General features: G+C 32.6%; 2 protein-coding genes across 2 annotated transcripts; both read right to left on the reverse strand.

Moving 5' to 3' along the window:
- Positions 1-9566: 9566 nt before the first annotated feature.
- Positions 9567-10106, reverse strand: LOC110880617. The gene has a single exon (XM_022129110.1). The coding sequence runs from the start codon at positions 10104-10106 to the stop codon at positions 9567-9569; it is 540 nt and encodes a 179-aa protein (XP_021984802.1).
- A 4447-nt stretch (positions 10107-14553) lies between these two features.
- Positions 14554-15527, reverse strand: LOC110880616 (LOB domain-containing protein 37). The gene is made up of 2 exons (XM_022129108.2): positions 15340-15527; positions 14554-14909 (listed from the first exon to the last, which is right to left on the reverse strand). The coding sequence occupies exons 1-2, from the start codon at positions 15524-15526 to the stop codon at positions 14554-14556; spliced, it is 543 nt and encodes a 180-aa protein (XP_021984800.1). The 5' UTR covers position 15527.
- Between the last annotated feature and the right edge of the window lie 784 nt (positions 15528-16311).

Here is a 16311-nt window from a genome sequence, read left to right on the forward strand (position 1 = left end):
AAGTCTACAACAGCAGGATGCCGGTTTTTCGGACCACGTCTGGTGACTTGGCAATGTAAGAAGTAGATCACCGTTGCACTCTCAACGTGTGAAGCAGAATATGTCTTAGCAAGCAGCTGCTGCTCTCAGATTTTGTGGATCCAATAACAAATGAGGGATTACCGTTTACAATTTCTTACTACTCCTATTTTTGTTGACAACGAGGCAGCAATCAACATAACTAAAAACCCAATACATCACGCTAAAACAAAAGATATAGAAATTCGACATCACTTCATCCGTGATTGTTATGAGAAGAAGTTGATTAGAATTGAAAAGATCCACACCGACGAACAAAAGGCTGATTTACACACAAAACCGTTTGATAAGCCACGTTTTTAATATTTTTAAAACTAAACGGTAAGAAACTTTTTTCGTCACGGGGAGAAATTATTGGCATTGATGAGCAATCCAAAGCAGAGGACGTCGAGAAGCAATCTGCTATGGTTTGTCGCATTTTTCGTTGTTTTGGTATTTAGGGGGAGATAGTCTTTTACAGAAAATACAAAAACACTAAAAAATGTAAAAATAAAAAAACAATAGAAATTTTCAAAACGTAAAAAACAATAGAAAACCCAAAAAGAGTTTGTGTAAAAAGAGGAAAAGATAGTACATCAGCTAGACTGTCAAAGTACGCTAAAGAATTGTAATGTTTAAAAGCGTTAAACTGTCTCACTAATGATGTGTCGATAGGTTTATGCATATTTAGTAAACTTTTTCGGGATATAAACCTAAAATTCATATTTTGCTTATTTCATGGGGAACATCTCTCGGATATATAGGTAACCCCTAAAATCTTGTTTGAAAGATTACCTGTTTCTGAGATACTAGGTCTATATACTTAGTGATATCTATGGTATTATACCAGAACCACAGATTTTGCAGAAGCAATAGCCTAGTCCTCGTATAATACTTTATGCGCTTTAAACTTAAAGCTTCCCCTCAGCATAAAAATTGATAAATATCGAAAGATGTGAATGAAGTGCTGTTGTAAACAAGATCCCTAAGTAGGACACACCCAAACCGGAGCCATCATCTCTTTGTCTGGACGGAAGTTCTAACCTGAGCTCTCATGGTCTCGCACTACCCAAAAACAGATATCAGTATAGTATATTCACCTGTAAGACTGAATATAGGGAATCTAGATACGAGAGTATATTCTGAGGTGGGACACGCGAATAAGTTATGTTCTAAATCACTTAATCTATATCCTGAATTAGTTGAACTTTGTGTGAGAATTTAAGTGGATCCGTATATCGACAATCTAGGTGAACTGTTTAAAACTTAATGTGAAATGTAAGCTCAACGGTGCATGTGACATGTCGGTAGTTGATATGATCCTCCAACACGACTCACATAAAGATGGTTGTAAATAATTTCCTGTTGATTTATTTTAGCTTAAACCCAAAAAGATTTTCAGTGTGTTTTAGCATAAACTTTCTAAAATCCAAAAAGATTTTATTTCTGTTTTAGTTTAGACAAACCATTGTAGAAAGCTGATCTTCAGAATCTCATAGGTTGCTGAGAAAGTTTTTGCTGAACGACTGGGCTGGGAGCTATCTAAATGTTTGGAAATTTCAAAAGTCAAACAAGTTCATTAATTTGACACTTGTATTTTTCAGAAAGAGTTGTAAAGTTTGAACAAAATATCAGTTGGTTCGAATCGGGTCAACCAAGGTCATTAACTTGGACTTGGTAGACCTTCAAGGATGTCATCCAAGATTCACCAAGGTGTAATTACGTATGTGATACATCACCTACATGAGACACCAAAGTCAGATCTATTTTCTGATTTACATAAACTTATTGTAACTTCATTTTCTTCAACTTTTCTTCATCGTTTCTTCTTCTACAAAGCTTGGAACACCTCTAGGAATGTTTCCACAGGTTTACCATGGCAAAACAAGGTGGAACAACACCATTTTAAGGTCCAAACTTTATGTTTTGGATGAAACTTGATTACCTCTTACAAAACTAAACTTTTTATGCTTGAATCTTGTACCTAGCAACCTCCTAAACCCATCAATGGTGATGTAACTTGTTAGAATTGATTCTTACAAGTTTAGAGGTATAAACAACCTCCAAACTTTCTGACTTGTTAGGGTATAATACAACCCACAAGTGTTGAAATCACATAAATTTGCCATAGTTCATGTGATGAGACTTATGTTAGATGCAAGTGTGAACATTGGATGCTTGGGCATTCCTAACTCGATTCCACACCTCACTTGATGATTTACTTTTTAATCTAATAGGTAGTTCTTTATTTCTTATAATTCATGACCATCTGAATCATCCTTGTGATGATTTTGTGTAGTGGTGAATCATACAATGAGGTTCATCCTCCATGCTTGACTTAGATGATAATACATGATATCTATGATGGACTTAGCTTAGGTTATTATTATAATTATATAAATACATATATATACAAGAACGTGGCTAAATTTATGATAATAATCGGACCATGATTATTCATCATAAACTAAGGCTACATTATCTACAACCTAAGTCTCTCGTTAACGATTCTAATGGGCAAACTAGGACCCATGAAACCACATACAATATAGTGTAAAAAACGAGTACTTACAATTAGATAATACTTTTTGTAAATACATACTTTTCGTACTTTAAATTCTCAATCCCGAATCTAGTCACACCATAACATCCTATAACCTTACCATTTACTCCTTAAACACAAACCACTCGTCACTCATGGATAATCGGAAGGCTATGCAAAGTTGTGAGTATACTCGACACCCTTTTACCGTTTTTACACTTTTAGGGTGCAACATGTTTACATATACAAAAACACATAAATACTTTTATGCAATCATACATACAACAATCCAATACATGCTTACTATTATGTTATGCTTGATTCTTGATTTCTGGGTGATTCTTATGTGATGAACTTGTCATTAACTTTGTACGAGCCTCCACTTAACATGTATAGCGCTATAGGAGTAACGCATAGCCCGCTAACGTGAGGTCATATTAAGTTTATTCATTCATTCATTATACATGCGGTAATCAAAGGGTTGACTTGTAAATCGCATGCCAGTTTATACGTTAATCTTGATAACTAGGTTTGCTATGTGGATTGTTCATTGTTCACTGTTCATTGTTTGTTGTTCACTGTTCATTTGTTCATTGTTCATTGTTCACTGTTCATTGTTCATTGTTCATTGTTCACTATTCATTGTTCATTTATATACTTATATGCTAGTACACCAAACTTGTATACTCGCCAATACTTTTGTACTGAACTATACATTAAAACATGTTACAGGTTTATGACGATGTTGATGATGCATGGAACTTAGTAGGATGCCTAGAAACACATTTTAAACTTTAAATACTTATTGTAATGTAATTCATTTGTTTCAACTTGTTGTATTCTATTTCAAACAATGTATTTGATACTTTTAGCAATGAAATGAAATTTATTATTAAATACTTGTCACATTAGTGTTATGATGTCTCTTGCAATCTCGTTTTCGTCTTACTCCGATGTTTTCGTGATCGGTTGGGGTGTGAACTATGTGAGCTAGGAAAATTAAAAAGAAGCTCACACAAAACTATAGCTAAATCCTCAATTTCTCAAAATCTTGAACTTTTGCACATGGACTTATGTGGACTTGTGAGTACATATAGCTTTTCAGGAAAGTAGTCATTGTAGATGACTACTCAAGGTAAACATGGGTGGAATTTTTAACACTAGAAAAGTGAACCCCTAGATCTGATCATAAATTTTATTAAGAAAATTTAAAATCTGTTAAAATTAGTTGTTAGAAAGATCATCTAACAATGGGACAACATTCAACAATGCAAATCTTGAGACATTCCTGATCAACATAGGAATATCTCATGATTTTTCTACTCCTAGAAATCCACAACAAGATGGAGTAGTGGAAAGGAAGAACAAAACCTTGGTAGAAGCCACAAGGACAATGCTTACTTATGCCAATTTGCCTACATACTTATGCCGGCAGTTATTTTTGAAGTTGGAACTATTTTTTAATTTTAAATATCATATTTGGGTTCTATATCACAAATTGATCACCGGCTTCAAACTATGGCAATTCGTATTTTTCAAGTTGCAAAAATCATTTCAAAATGTATAGATTATAATGCATATAAGAAGGACAAAAAGTTAACTTTCCAAAATTTTAAGACTTTAAATAATTATAACTTTTAAAATATATGATAGAATCATTTAAAACATAGTTTTAACTTTTAAATCAACTTCACTGACGGTTTTTAAATGGTTATAAAATTTTCATACGTCAATATTTATGTAAAAATCACACTGTAAAATAAACATTTTATCCACCTTTATTTGAGTATGATATTGCTATAATTTTCTTTTACTTTAAAAAAATTAATATGTTACATGATTATCTGTGCTTGTGTTTTCCGCCACATCACGAGGGCACCTCACTACTCATGATTAAATGCATTATCGGATATAATGTATTAAAATTTTGTTTCTGAACAACAAGATAGTTTTATTAAAACATGATATATTACATCAGTCAAATAAAATTTGATATGCTAACAACAATAATGCGTTCAAATCGAGAATTTTAATTAAAAGAAATATGAAAATCGATTCATTAACTTCTTCTCATTAAATAATAACAATAATAGGAATATGGCTATTACCAATGAACTTTCACTAACGAACACATATGTCAGTCAATCATCAATGGCTGATAACCACATTCGGTAAAAAGCTAAAATGAAAATAAGAACCTAGTTTTTCAATAGGAGATAGTAATCCTTTAGAAATTACTGACGAATTGCAAAGATACCTATCAAATGGGAACCTAGTTTTTATGTGACTTTGGGGCTGCTCAATTTGATCGTTAGCTCACAAAAATAATAAAAAATGGTTTAGAATACTTGAAAGGAGTGACGGCACTAATTAGGGTAGTTCACACAAAAAATGAGATGACAGTATAGGATTTGTGGAAATCATAGGGTAATGGAGGGTAACAGAATGTGCCCTTCCCAGCATAAAGATTTTAGTTTCCGATACACTCAAACAATTTCATAATTAAATATGCTATTGTCGAATTTTTTTTACTTTATAACAGCTTGATTAATTTTGATTTTAAATATCATATTTGGGTTCTATATCACAAATTGATCACAGGCTTTAAACATTAGAACATCAACATACGAGGCAAAAGTATGGCAATTCATATTTTTCAAGTTGCAAAACACTTTTCAAATACATATAAGAAGGACAAAATATTAACTTTACAAAATATATGATACGATCATTTAAATAATTACAACTTTTAAAGTATATGATACGATCATTTAAAACATATTGTTGACTTTTAAACCAATTTCCCCCACGGTTTTTAAACGGTTATAATTTTTTCATACGTTAATATTTATGTAAAAAATCACACCGTAAAAATAAAAAAATTATTCTCTTTTATTTGAGTTTGTTATTACTATAATTTTATTTAATTTAAAAATTAACATGTTACGTGATTATCAGTGTTTGTGTTTTTTCGCCGCATCACAAGGGCAACACACTAGTCATGATTAAATGTATTTTATCGGACATGATGTATTAAAATTTTATTTTTGAGCCACAAGATAGTTTTATTAAAACATGATATATTAAATAACACAAATAAAATTTGATATGCTAGAAACAATAATGTGCTCGAATCAAGAATTTTAATTTAAAGAAATATGAAAATCGGTTCATTAACTTCTACTCATTTAATAATAATAATAATAATAATAATAATAATAATAATAATAATAATAATAATAATAATAATAATAATAATAATAATAATAATAAGAATAATAATAGGAAAATGGCTATTACCGATGAACTTTCACTAATGAACACATCTGTCAATAATCAATGGTTGATGGCCACAAGTAGTAAAAAGCTAAAATGTAAATAAAAACCTACTTTTTCAGTAGGCGATAGTGATCCTACAGAAATTTCCGACGAATTGCCGAGATACCAATCAAATGGGAATATATATTTTCTTCTATTCTTGCCAATAATTTATTAGAATTCAATGACAGAGTTTGAATATTATATTTGGATAAGATACTTTTTATAAATTTTCCATTGGTTGTCGGGTGGGACCAAATGGCGAAAGTTATCCGTCAGCACCTTTGTATATGTATATACTACTGCCACCTCTCTAATTTTCACATTTTGCCATTAGTTGTCACAATATATGTTTTTAATCGGTAAATCCCTTTATTAATGATGGTAGTAATCTTTGTTCTCGACCTACTATTTGTTGGAATTGATGATTTTGGAGTTTCCAAAACCTAATGACAAATTCATAATTTGCAATGTGGTGGAAACTTGTTTGTTAAATTTAGTGGTCTCAAATATTAAATTGGTCATACATAGATTAAAAGAGTACACATACATAGACTTGTTTTGCATTGGTGGTCAATGTTGTTGTAGAAAACTAGAGAGGTGGGGATATGGTGTTAGGAAACTTTTTTTAAATGTTTAAGAAAAATGATGAAGGAATCTGATCCATCTTATCAGATTTGGTGCTGACATGGTCAGAAGTCACACAGAAAGAAGATACATGACTGTTGGGCAAGAGAAAGAGAAGAATGGCATCAAGAAGATCATAAAGTCATATTCAACAAAAGAAGAAGATTTGATCAAAAGAATCTGATGTTTCTAATGATAAATCTGATATTTATCATCAGAATCTGATCAGATTAGATTATCAGAAATCTAATGATCATAGATATCAGATTTCTGATAAGGAGTTCATCAGAATTCTGATGAAGCAACTTACTAAGCCGATAAGGTTCTACACGAACTCCAAAGTGACTAGTGGACCAAAGGATTCAATGAATATTCCAAAAAACCACTTTTCGCAGTACAAGTTCATGGATAAATAAATGTTTATTCATTGTAGGTCAAGAGATCTTCAATCGGATATCACAACCACAATCCAAAGTGCGGAATACTAAAGAAAGTGTAGAACAAGAACAAGAAATCGATTGTTATTAATGATTTGCACACACGTTCAAAGACTTGTCTGGTACAATGTTTCGATCAAGAACACTAACAATCAACAACCATTCTAAGACCTTGGTTCACACTATTTATAGTTACATAGGGTGTAACCTAATTACAAACCTGGCCAAGCCCAAACCGTACACCTATATGGATCTAATCAAGCCTAAACACCCTAATTAACCAAACCACAATCAAACTATATAAGACAAGCGTAAACCTAACAAACCATGTCCTTACAATATCCCCCTCGGTTTATGTTGTCTTGGCAAAAACGGACAATGAATGGTAATTTATTATTTTCAAGTATTTATTTATTTATTTTTAATTATTATTCAACATTTATTTTGATTTTTTTCTAATAATGTGTGTTTATTTTTTCCAACATTGTGAAAAAGTTTTTTTTTTAAATAGACAACGTGCCGCTAATGTACCCTGTTTGAAAAACATTTGTATGGATACCACTATTTATTTTTACTGTTTTTACTTTTTGATAAACTCGCACCACATTGTTATTATACCATAACCAACCAAACGAACAAATCGGTATCGGTACCGATATTCATTTTTATGGTTTCTGGTTTGGATAATTTTTAGTTTATACAACTCTGTTTGAACATTGGTGTCAGTACTTGTGTTAATTTTTGTCGTTTTCAGTCGATTGATTTCTATACGGTCGATTGATTTCTATACCGAGTGCATGTTTTATACTGGCATTGTAACGAACCACAACGCACGATCAAATAACCTAGTTGTAGTTGTTGTTGTTATTATTATTATTATTATTATTATTATTATTATTATTATTATTATTATTATTTATATACTATAAATTTGTAACAATTCTTGGTATTGTTGTTTGTACTATGTGCATTGAAGTTTGTATGATGGTTTTAAGAAACCATAGTAAATAATAAATAAGTAACACTTTTGTATGTTTAAAAAGTTGTGCCCCCATGAAGATTTTTTCAAAAAAAAAAAAAAATGATTTTTCACTTTGATGCCCTATACTTTTCATCTTTTTGCAAATTTTCGTTTTACGTTTTGTTCTATATTTTGCAAGTTAACAAGCCGCAACTTACGTGTGGAGTTCAGCGTTTTTCGTCAATTTTTTCCCGTTTGACAGACCCATTGCAACACGTCAATTTTTCATGTTTGGCAAGTTCGTTGAAACGTGCGGGTCCTAGACCATCTTAGTTATTTTTTTCTATGTTTTTTGTTTCGGTCTAATTTCTCCACATTAACACGCCACAACGGGCCTATGTGGTTCAAAGATTTTACTTTGCTTTTTGTTTGGTGTTATTTTTTCTTTTTAATTTATTTTGTTTTTACGAGCTTTTCTGGTGTTGGTGATCATCGACAATGGTGTAGCATTGGTATAACTTGGCATGGTTTTACGCCCCGCCACAACACGGGGATAGTTTAATACTAGTTGATATCATTTAGGATCGTAGTTTTAGAAAATTACCACACCACTCTTAAAATATTTTTCCCCTCAAACTACATAATACTAAATAAAAAAAAGTCAATTCAAATATATGGTTATTATACTATTAAGAATTTTAATAATTCGAATGACCAAAAATTTCTTCAAACCATATCCATTATATATTTGGTTGATTATACTATACTAGCGGTAAGACCCGTGTGCAAAAACGGGTGGTTTTTAGAAAACCATGTATAACACATTTTGATAGAAAGTAAAAAAATAATTAGTGTAGACTTACAAAATTGATATAAACTAATGGTCAATAGGTTTAGTCAATAGGAATTCCATTATGTTGATAACCTAACCAATGTTGTCTATCAACTGTTAAAAACCTCTGTTGCTTTCCAATAGACGCTTGCTAACAATTGTCATCCATTATCTCCAACAGAGATTGCCACATTGATAGATGCTAAGTTTCAGATGTTAGTCAACCCATGTTAAAAAGGTTAGTCAACAGAAGTTAAAAGGGTTAGTCAACAGATATTAAAAGAATAATGTTATGAACAATAAATTTAGTGCTCTCATTAAAAATAGACCTGGGAACTTGTTACTAAAACACCAGATATAAACATTTTTGGCAGCATAAGTTCTCAGGATAGGCTTAATGCAGAGCAAGTATCAGATGCTTTCAGAAACTACTATTGCTTTACAACAAACATTTCCTAACAATTGTTCCTCCATTATACGCAACAGACATTTCCAGCTTGACAGATGTTAAGTATCATCATAGATTTTGTAAAACTTCTTTGTAAACTACATTAGTAGTGGTTGTACAAACTCGTTATTCTTTATCACAAATCAAAAGTTTCAACCCCTTCCTACTTTTTACCCTAGATACAGCAACATAGAGCTGGCCATGACTAAATACTGGACGTGGAAGATACAAACCAACACGCTCCAACGATTGTCCTTGACTTTTATTTATTGTCATAGCAAAACACAGTGAAAGTGGGAATTGTCTTCGAGAAATCTTCACTGGTATTCTTTTATCAGGAGGTGTCATCTTGAAATCAAAGTATGTTGACCTATATTAGTCCCTGTGATAATTTTTGCTTCAATCACGACTTTTCCGAGTTTCGTGACTTGTAAACGTGTACCGTTACAAAATCCATATGCCTGATCAATGTTTCTGAGTAACATCACTGGAGCACTAACTTTCAATACTAATTTATGGTTAGGTAAACCAGACAAACGAAGATTGTTTAACACATCGGGAGGAAACAATGCCATGTTAAGCTCTGATTCTTCCTCAGATTGACATAAACTATCTGAACTAAAATAAATCTTCTCTTCACCAGGCAGATTCTCTAACAGCTCTTTATTTATTGAAGTCACTACTTCATTAGTTGGAGCAAGAATCACTCTTTGTTGGAAATACGTTAAATCCCACAAAAACTTATTCATGTCGAGATATGTAAATGAAATGAGAGAAGAAATACGATTGACTTGGTCATGAATAAGTAAATCATCTGGAATTTCAATATCTACCTCACCATCATTTTCTTCACCAAGCAGACCATCACCAACTTTAAAATCCATTCTGCAAATTCCTTTATTTATTTCAAATCTGTTTCCTGACATCCAACTTTTAATCTCATATTCTTAGTTAGCTTTAGCTCTTGACAGCATCGCCAATATAAGAAGAATTCAAAGAAGCATTGACTTTCATTGTTCTGGTACCTTTAGGGATGACCAGAAGAATTTGTCTAAAATCATCACCAAATAGAATGACCTTTCCTCTAAAAGGCTTGCATTCCATGTTCGGTTGACTGGAACATGATATGTCTCTCATTGTTCTATCGAGAGCCTCGAAACAATGCTTGTGAGTCATAGGTGCTTCGTCCCAAATAATCAAAGTTGCTCTTTTAATTAAATCACCTAATTCAGTATTAGGCTCTATCGAACATATTGAATCCTCATTAATGGGCAATCATCGATGTTTAAAAGGCTTCAACAAATTTATGGGTGATCATTGTCATAACTTCACTTGAATTATACTCTGCAACCTCTAATTACAAATCACAGTATTTTAACATCTACATCTAAAGGGATACACTCAACATCTCTTTAGATAAAGTCTGCCAAACCCAACGCTCTGTTGAAGACAAAATCTGTTGAAGCAAAGTCTGTTATTCCAAACAAACTCTGCTGATAAACATAAAGACTATTGTAGCAAAGGTCTACCAAAAAAGAACCTCTCCTGATGAATACAAAAGTATTATGAAGCTAACATCTACTGTTACTTAACAGATGATCCGGTTAAACTGCAGAGAAAATCATTCCACAAATTTATGGCCGATTATTGTCATAATTTCACTTGAATTATACTCTAAAACCTCTAATTACAAATAATAGTCTTTAAACATCTGAAACTAAAGGGATACACTCAACATCTGTTTCGCTAAAGTCTGCCAAACCCAAAGCTCTCTTGAAGACAACATCTGTTGAAGCAATGTCTGTTGAACCAAAGGTCTGCCAAAGACAACCTCTACTGATGAATACAAAAGTGTGATGAAGCTAACATCTGTTGTGGCTTAACAGATGATGCAGTTCAACAGAGGATTTCAACATCTGAGATTTAACAGATCATGATCAACAGATGATAAGGTCTGTTGAATCAAAGTCTGTTCAACAGATCCTAATGTAGCTCAGGTCCCTTTCCGTCTCGGTCACAGCAGATGTTAGCAATCTATAACGGAGGTTAGTCTCTAACAGATGTTAATGTATATAAGATCCTAATGGTTTTCCTACTAACCAATTCATTAAATTTGCATTCATTCACTGATAATAATATACAACTATATTACTTGTGCAAAATTGGAATATCAACAATAATATAATATATAATATAATAACAATAATATTCAAATTGTAGCAATTACATGCTAAATCCATCAGTTTAGATGATTCTCATTTTTGCTGTACATTCATTATGTTTCAATTGTCTCTTCACGATAAATCACAACATGTTGGTGATCAACATTTAAAAGGAGAAACAAATTTATGGCCGATCATTGTCATAACCTAACTTGAATTATACTCTACAACCTCTAAATACAAATAACAGTCTTTTGAACATCTTCAACAAAAGGAATACAGTCAACATCTTCATATATAAAGCTTACCAAACCCAAAACTTTGTTGAAGAGAAAATCTGTAAAAGGCAAAGTCTGTTGAACGAAACAACATCTGCTGATAAACACAGAGACTGTTCAAGCAAAGGTCTACCAAAGATAACCTCTGCTGTGGCTTAAGAGATGATGTAGTTCAATAGAGGATGTTTAACAAAAGAGCTTTAACAGACCATGATCAACAGATGATAAGGTCTATTGAAGCCAAGTTTGTTCAACAGATTCTAACAGTTTTCCTACTAACCAATTCATTAAAGCAGTATTCATTCAGTAAAAATAATATATAACCATACTACTTGTGCAAAAAATGAATATCAACAATAATATTCAAATTGTAGCAATTACATACAAAATCCATCAGTTTAGATGATTCAAATTGTAGCCATAACATACCAAACTTTCAAACACACCAGGTTAAAACAAAAGTTAACAAACATAACTAAAAACCACAATTTTAATCTTCAAAATAATTTTCTTTTTACTTTCCATTCAGACTTAATCTAGAAATACTTTTCAATTTCAACGGCTGAAAAGTCTTCCGTGACATCACCAACATCCTTGCAATAGATCACAAAATAACTAATGATATTTATTCAACCTGTTATTATATTGCCAGCAATAAAGAGTATAGTTATGATTTGCAGAAGTAACAAAAATTACCTTAGGATCATCCTTACACTTTACATGTTGTATAACAGACATCATATGCTCATGAGCTGTCATTTTAGAGATGAATTCGTTAAAATCAAAACTAAAACTGAATGAATAACAACACAAAATCAAACGAAACTTATGACCATCTATTAAAGTAGTAAATGAGCAACAAATTAACTAACATATTCACCTGAAGAATAAATTTGTTGATCTCATTTATTACCATGATTCCACATTAGATACAAAGACTGTTAGTCTCATTTATTAGCATTACCCTGATTACACTTTAAATACCAACAGTCTTGATCTCATTTTTTAAGATCATTCCACAGTAAATACAAACAATAATTTGTACATGACTGAACATGTAAACCACCACTTACTCCAACTCTTGAATATCGCTTTTCATACCGTTAGTTTCTTTTGAAACGAATTCAAGACCTCCACACCAAATAACAGATCCAGCAACATCTACATGAAGAATATTTAAACAAAGTATTTTTTTAGCATACAAACCTACAATTTTTGATAAAAAGAATAAATCAAAGAATATACATCCTCAATAAACTACCGTACAAAACTCAGGAACATTATATTACAAACCTACAAAGCATAGAATCAGGAATTCACACATATACATCTATTTTTAAATACAAATAGACATTACCTTTTCATCAATGAAGATGAGATCCATTTTATAACATTGATTCCATTTTCGGATGATCCTCGCTCTCATGTGCCACAAATCTTTCCCATAAACATTTATAATAAAAACCTATAAAGCATAGAAACAGGAATTCACAGATATACATCCATGGAATCGTTTATACATGAATGGAAAAACACAAATACACCATACCTTTTCATGAATGAAGATGAGATCCATTCTATAATCTTGATTCCATTTTCGGATGATCCTCACTCTCATGTGCCACAAATCTTTCCCAAGATTGAAATTGTTAACTGATGCTGACGTGCTGACGTGCTTCTAATTCGGAAATCAGAATGAATTCAAATTTCAAAATACAAAAGCAGAGAACAGGAGAGTGTAAATATGGAGAAGGAAATGAGAAAAAAAAACCTTTATATAAGAAGATGATTGACAGAAGTGAGTAAGTAACATGCATTAATTGCAAAATACATATTCTCGGACATTTTGAATTTGAAATTACCGGCAACTAAACATCTGCTGATATATAGCATTATATGAACCTTCAACCTCTGCTGGCTTTAAATATGAATGGATATGAGCAGAGGTTTTGGGAGGCAGAGTTTTAGATAGAATTTAAAGTAATTTTATATATTAGGCTTTATGATGAAGTAATGACATAGGAAATGCATTGTTGGACAGCCTCTCTGGCTGCCACATCGGCTTTTCTTATGTCACTTATATTTCTCTTTTTATTGAAAGTATAGGTTATGAATTTTAATTATTCAAAAGTACACCTCAATTTAAATCTCAAAAAATAAAATTTACACGTGGATCCTTACCCGTTTCAAATTTACCTGATTTTCTTTTCAATATTACATTTAATACATTTCTTATTTCGTTTTCATTAGCCTCGCACGTTTTCATTATTTAAACTTAATTTTTTATAATAATATTTTAATTCACCGTTATTATGCCTCTATTTTTCTAAATTATGTATTTAAGATTTATAATTCACATTTTCTTCCTTCACCTTTTATGATACAACTTATTCTAAAATTACAAAAATAAAGCTAAATTTTACGAATTCAAGTCATCTAATTCACGGGTTTCTAACATAATACACTCATAAAGAATGATAAATGCGAAACATTTACGCCAAATAATAATTTTAAATATAAATTCAGGAAATTGAATTTTTCTTTAGTTTCGTATTAATAACAAACAATTACAAGTTACACAATTATATATACTCATTATGATTAAATGAATCCAATTAAATTGAATACTATATATTAATGACACAATTAACAACCATAATGTAAACATTTTTAATTTAGATTCTTAAAAAAAAAAAAAAAAACATATTAAAGTTTTAATTTACGTGATGCAAGTAACAATAGCAACACAAAATAGCTATGCATGTATAAAAAAAAACACCATGGCAGAAAACCAAAAACAACCGTCGGCGACTTTATTATTTTATATCGAATATTGTTAGGTAACAAATATGTAACATGAACGTTCGACGGCATTACACTCTGATCATTTATTACTGAAAAAGGTTCAACAACTTCGGCTCTTCACCGTCGTTGCGCCGGTATCCTATGGCCAATTCCAACGCCACGTCAGCCTCCGGCAGCGGCATGAACGGCAAGTTCTGGTCGTTACTGTCAGCCTGGTTCCGGATCATCATCACCCCCCACTCAGCTCTTGATTGAAAGTCATCTGAACTCTCATTAACTTCTTGAATCAAGTTTTGTTCAGCAGTCGGAGAACCACCAGCAAGCACCGTCTGCACTGCCGCCTCACAGAGGTGCCAGTTTCCGGTTGAGAGTAGTCCCATGGCTCCGTTTACCGGATTCACAGTCCTCCCAGCCGCTTCGTATAGAAGCGACCGAAACGTCGCTGCAAATATTGAATTGCATAGTAATAAACAAACAAACGTAACTAGTAATATTCTACCCATAAAGTAGGGACTGAAAAAGATCAGACCCTACTTTATGAATTTTGCATGCAAAATATGGAGTCCAGGGTTTCAATTGGGAGCAGCCACTCACAGAAAACATGAGATAGAAAGGCTACTACCAACGAGACCCCAGACTCCAGAGTGCATGAAATATAGAGACGGAATTTTGTGAATTTTGCATGCATTGTGGAGTCGGGAGTCTTACTGGGAGCAGCCACTCACATAAAACGTGAATACCGAGGATGCAACCAATGAGACCCAGGGTTCCACATTCATGTAGAACTCAAAAAAAAAAAAAAAAAAAAAAAAAATCTAAAACAACAAAAAATATTGAACCCGAAGCACGATAGGTATAGGACTTAAACGTACCAGCGCGTTGATGATCGTACTGCACGGAGGAGATGTAGTTGACCAGATCACCGCGGCCAAAGAACTTGGAGACGAAGAGGGTGGCGTGGGCTTGGGCGTCGGGTGATTCGATCCAGTCCAAACATGGTCGAAGCACACAGTCGACACCACACCCCTTGCGCAGAATTCGACAGCCATTGCAGCTCATTGTTGCAAACTCTTTTGGTTTTGTGAAAGATGGGAATTGAAGGGATTGAGAATTATAAGGATGAAAACTTTGGAGAGGTGATCTTGGCTTTATCTGTGTGTTGAGTGTTGGGTGGATGGAAGGGTAAAACCGTAAATGTAAACTTTGGTCTTCTATTTATAGCCATATTCCATTTTGTATACAATTTTTTTTTGTGTGTCGTTACTATCTTGGGTTTGTTTGACAACATTACTCTCAAGTTATCAACACACCGCAAGGTGTACATATATAGTTTATCTACAAGATGTTATGTTTCGTTTGGAATTGATTAAATAAAAATAAAAGAATCCTTAATAAAATGAAATATGAGGATTTATAGGCTAATACTTTAAGTGTGCATTTTCAAATACGAAATAGGTAACACATAATATAGTAGGACTATTTTGTAATTTACTAAAACATTGATCGAGGTGAATATCACAGCTCCGAAGTCTGGGATCGAGCGGCTAATATCAGCTCCGAAGTCTGGGATCGAGCGGCCCCGTGTTTTTGCAGGTTTTTTATTCCTCCTTTTTCGCTGCCCTAATTATTTACTTTCCCATCAACATTATCCTTCCCTACCCTCCTATTTTCCTTTATCTTTACATGATTTATGTTAAGAATTTACATGTATATAAGGGTAGACGGGGCACCACTCAGAACTATTTACGGGTATATCAGTAACCACGAATATATTGTCACCACCTACACCAATAGGCTAGGCGAGTTGTCGCGTTTGGTAGAACTCATCAAAGAAAGGTCACCAA

This window comes from Helianthus annuus, chromosome 2 (genome assembly GCF_002127325.2).
Source record: "Helianthus annuus cultivar XRQ/B chromosome 2, HanXRQr2.0-SUNRISE, whole genome shotgun sequence".
NCBI classification, from domain to species: domain Eukaryota; kingdom Viridiplantae; phylum Streptophyta; class Magnoliopsida; order Asterales; family Asteraceae; genus Helianthus; species Helianthus annuus.